The 5,000-nt window shown below is 40.4% G+C and overlaps 1 protein-coding gene across 1 annotated transcript in view; it reads right to left on the bottom strand.

Moving 5' to 3' along the window:
* Nucleotides 1-5,000, bottom strand: part of LOC137997362 (endothelin-converting enzyme 1-like) — a 91,135-nt gene that overhangs the window by 28,086 nt on the left and 58,049 nt on the right. The window contains exons 11-12 of the mRNA XM_068843310.1: nucleotides 4,434-4,511; nucleotides 3,642-3,745 (exon numbers count right to left, since the gene is read on the bottom strand). Coding sequence (XP_068699411.1) covers nucleotides 3,642-3,745; nucleotides 4,434-4,511 — 182 coding nt within the window. The remainder of the gene's footprint in view (nucleotides 1-3,641; nucleotides 3,746-4,433; nucleotides 4,512-5,000) is intronic.

The raw sequence follows: 5,000 nt of genomic DNA on the forward strand, positions 1-5,000 counted from the left end.
GCAGCGGTGATAAACATTGACATCTCAGTCTAGGTTCCAGACCCCTAATGTTTACGATATATATATAGTTTTCAAAAATTGTAACGGTCACTTTTTAAAATGTGTGTTGACTAGCATACGAAACGTCAAGTTTTATAAAAATGCGTTGGAATACAATGTTTATCACCGCTGTTTGTGTTATTTTCATAATCACGAACAAACAAGCAAACGAGAGCGTTGCATGGCTGCGTGACGGCCATCTTGGAACTCTGATTCTGTTGTTGTTTTTTAAGAAGTAAACATTACAATGCGATTTTAAAGAAAGGAGCTCAGCGAATCTTCGGTGCCCTTGGCAGTTGGCGTATATTCCATAAACTCCAATCTCAGCAATATCGGAAATTCTCTTAATTTCGGAAAAACAATCTCCGTCTTTTCGGAAATATAAAGCCATGCAGATGCTCCCGGGTGACCCGAAAACACGGACCCCCGGTCCATGGACCCCTCTGCGGACTGGGTCCACGGACTGCCTCACGGACCGGTCCACGGACTACCCTTACGGACCCCCTATACGGACCACCCTAAAACAACATAGAAATGAAAATAAATAAAAACTAAAGGTTTGACTTACCAGTTGTCTGTATAGACCACTCGTGTCGGCGAAATCTCAACCGTAACGCTCCGCAAATTCAAGAGACTAAGGCTCAGGCTCGGGTACAAAGTCTATTAATCACATATTGCCCCTTCCTTCGCTGTGGACCGGAATCCTTCGAGAAAGATTGATAATAAGTAAGCTCTATTTGTATTTTCTTTCTTTCCCTCCACCATTTTCTTCGGATCATCTTCTCGCGGGTTTGTGAACTCGCCCCAGGCTTCACGATCTTTCTGTCCTGAACAAAATGGCGGAAGAACTTAGTTTCGAAGCCTCCTGTCAACAGCGAAGGAGAAGGCAACACCAGGGCATTAGTCTGATTTGTGGAGCGTAACGGCTAGATTTCACCGGCAAGAGTGGTCTATCCAGACAACCGGTATAAACAAATTTTCAGTTGTTATTTATTTTTAATTCTGTGTTTTTTGGGGTGGTCCGTAGAGGGGGCCCGTAGAGATAGTCCGTGGACCGGTCCGTAAGGCAGTCCATAGACCCGGTCCGTAGGGGGGTCCATGGACCGGGGATCAGTGTTTTCGGGTCACCCGATGCTAGCAAAACCAACTTCGATTTTACTTAAAAAATAAGTTAAAACACAAAGAAACCATGCAAAATCTCCAAGTTGGGCTTTCGTTTTATAGTTTTTACCAGTGAGCCATTTAGTGCTAGAAAAAATTCGGATTTTCTTTATTCAACCAATACAATTTTACGTAACAAATTTTGCTACAACAGTGACAGGAACTGTTTTAAACTGTCAAAAGAGCCAGCGCCCCATTTCATTCAACTTAAAATGTTCACGACAGTTAAACCTCAGCAACTCGCTCAAAATCATTTTGAGGGTTTAAAAAAAAAGGTCAAACTGTAGATTTGAGGAAACTTCGTACTAAATCACGTAGCTCAAAGCACGCCGGGTGGTTGGCACTGCAAATATCAAACGCGATTGTGGTGTCGATTTAAATATTCTTCGTCGTCGCTTTCGATGGTAACTCGTTTTGTAGCCGGTTCGTTCACCATTTGAAATGACCGTGTATTGATTTGGAATGTGCAGCCCGTGATGGAGGAAAATATTGCATCACCAAAGAAAGCTTCGAGGGCGTTCGTGCTGGATGAACAGTTTGCGCAGGTCCCTCTGATTTGATTTCCGCGTACAAGATTTGGTTGCAGTCTTGCATTCACGATAAGCTTTAAGCGGTACCGTACTCCCTAATGGAATGAAAGAGAATCTACTTGAGAATTAAGAAAATTTAAGGTTTGCGAGAAAAAATATGTTTCAATACGTCAGACCTAGAATCGAATATTGCAAAGGCACAGGTACTGGTACAAGCGAGAACAATTAGAAGACTGAGTAGTCTTGCAACCTTATAACGAACACGGCATGTTAACTCTCCTTTTGGGCATGCCCCATGACCCTTTTAAGTCCGCGCTCCTACTATATCAGAGAAAAAACAAGTCCTTGCCCGGTTCATAATCCTTAAAGGAAGAAAACCTTCCGTAGCAGTCTACCTAACAGAGCCGTTCATTTTATAAAAAAATGGAATTTTTCTAGATACATCACGAAAAGATAGGCAAAACAATGACTGATTGTCAGCCACTCCCTATTTCAGCAAATAAATTCATTCTTTTTTCTTCATGAGCTTTTCCGTGGGAAATTTAGTGGTTTTTAGGGTAAGAGCGACAAATAAAGCTATGAAAGCTATGTACAAACACGCATTGTATAAGTCTTCTTCTCATTATCGATTCACTTTCACACATTTCATTCTCAATCCTTTTTCATCGAGAAAGTCGCTAAGGTCCTCTCGAAGGTGTTTCATCCCAATCCCTCGCCACCTGATCACTCCTTGTATACCGTCCACAGCAAGCTGTGCTTGTCTTTCTCGAATATCGTATGCCAGCTGTTCCACTCTTTTCTCATCTCGGGCACGCCATGTCAACCACTTATATTTTCATTTTTGGTTATCAAGGGTCAAATCTGGTCTCCTCGCTGTGCACGTCGTTCCCATCTTGTGTTTCCAATTCCAGTATAACTTTCAGCCATCTTTTTTGATAACTGTTCCTTGTCTCCCATTTCGTTACACCACTTTGTGCCGTCAGGACGGTTTGCATTCTCTACTGCCCATTGTACTACTATTACTTTCAACGCATTAACCTGTCCACTCGGCTCGCACACTCTGTCTCGGATATTTTCTGGCATCCTACTAACAGGATGATGTACCGTCTTCTTAAAGGGAACTAAAACAACAAAATAACTTCAAACCACAGAACATAATGTATACAATTAAAATTGTTCAAACTTTTTCCAATGAAAGTGTTTGTATTCGAGAAAAATAAATTTCAAAAATCTCCCGGGCGCCGGCATATTGACACAAAGAGCGTTTGTTCTGGAACAATAACCACGAAACGTCGCAATTACAAGGAAGCGTTTTTGAAATTCATTTTTCTCGAATACAAACTCTTTCATTTGAAAAGGTTTGAACAATTTTAATTGTAAATATTATGTTCTGTGGTTTAAAGTTATTTTGTTGTTTTATTGGAGGTTCCCTTTAAGGCCTCCGCATAGTCTCAATTCTCTTGATCTGTCTGTGCTCTCAGTTCCTTCCACTTTTGTCTCCACCTCCTGTTCATGCAGATTGATGCGTTTTTTCTTGGGTCGGTATTACATCTTAGCCATCCATGGTCTTCTTTCGAGTATTAAAAAAAACCATGTTGTTACGAACATTGATCGTGCAATACACCTAAAAGGGAGCTTTTCTTGACTCGAAACTGAGCGGACAGCTCTAGAGGAGATTTCCTCTTGATCAGTTGTCCTTAGAAAGATTAACTTAAAGGTATTCGTGAAAACTGTAGTCTTTCACCTTTCACCCATATCCTATTTGATGTAATTGTAAGAATGAGAATATTTACAAAAGGAAAAAGGAGTCCTATAGCATGTGACTGCCGTTCTGTCATGTTATTGTGCATATTGTGCATTGGGTAATATTTGCAAGCTATTCGTAACAAAACGATATTCTTTTCTTTTTACTTTGTATCGTCCACTGGTTTTCCCAGCACTGAAAGTTCTTTTCCAGCTAAAGCTTCGTCCAATGACAGCTCGTTCTCAAAGTATGTGGACTGATTGCACGTGACCTGCAACAAGCATTGTTAAATACATTAGTAATGCATTAGGAAACGAAGCAACTAAAACGGTATCCATGTCACCAATTTATACCCTAATTGTACTCAACAGAATAGAGCGTTTCAGATTGGTCAGTTTAGTAATGTTGTCGTATAAATTTGCTCGTGCATTTCGTGATTCACGATCACTCCTGATGCCTTAAACGTTCTCAAACTTCTTTCGTCAATGGGTCATGCAATTTTTAGAACTTCAAAACATCACTTATGCCCATAAATCTAAAAAAAAAGCATAAGATTTTCACCAGATTTTTATGAGTGCGCTCATAGGATTTCTTATACTTATTAGCCCCTTGTTAAAGCACTGTACAAATGCTTACGACTAACCTTGTCTTCGGGCCCGAACTCGATGAGGCAGATCACCACGACCCCCTGGGAGGCTGGACTTGTAGTGTAACGACCTTACCCAGACATTTGTTGTGTTATTATTATGGGGTGTTATAACATGTTCTTCGCACCGAATAAGAGGATTTTTATTCAAGAGTCTGTTAGGTTTATTCGCGATGCTTTTAAAAGTACTGTTATCGTAAAAAGAAGCTATTTCGCAGTTCGAACATAACACACTATGTTACTTGCTGACGAGTTACGCGGTAATGCTAAATACATACATCTGCTTGACTCTTACGCCTGTATAAATGCTTACGTCTTTGTATTCGTTGTCTAAAAGCTTGTCATCTTGAATATAATCCGGGTATCCCATGTTTTCACTCATCATTTTTGCCTGAAACAGAAGGATTTACAACTGGAACTTCCTTCGCTTCCGTCGATTGTTTTTACTGAAAGAAGCCTTATGGGCGTATTCTTTGTGGACAATTCTCTCGTTAATGGCGATGCATTTTTAGAAAAGTTTAAGCACTTGTTTAAGATCTTGATAAAACTAACAAGAGTGACCATGTGTCACCCTTTCCGTTGGTGCAAAAACCCAATTTCATTTTCAAGGACCTCGTGGATACGCGATTTATTTTAAAGCAGCAGCTGCGCTGAAGAATCAAACTATTGCACCCAGGTAGTGGGAATCTATTGAGAATTATTGGAAAAACGGCGGTGAAAGCATCATTTTTTAACTTATAATTAACATTATCAGACCGGTCTGAGTTAAAGAAGAACGAGTCAGAACGCGTGAAGATCTCCACATTAATTTTCTAGGGCAAGCTCAGACGCTTACATGTTAGGGAAGTCAAGGTTAAGCAGATGTTCTTTACTAGAGTCG

Source organism: Montipora foliosa, chromosome 3 (genome assembly GCF_036669935.1).
Source record: "Montipora foliosa isolate CH-2021 chromosome 3, ASM3666993v2, whole genome shotgun sequence".
NCBI classification, from domain to species: Eukaryota; Metazoa; Cnidaria; class Anthozoa; order Scleractinia; family Acroporidae; genus Montipora; species Montipora foliosa.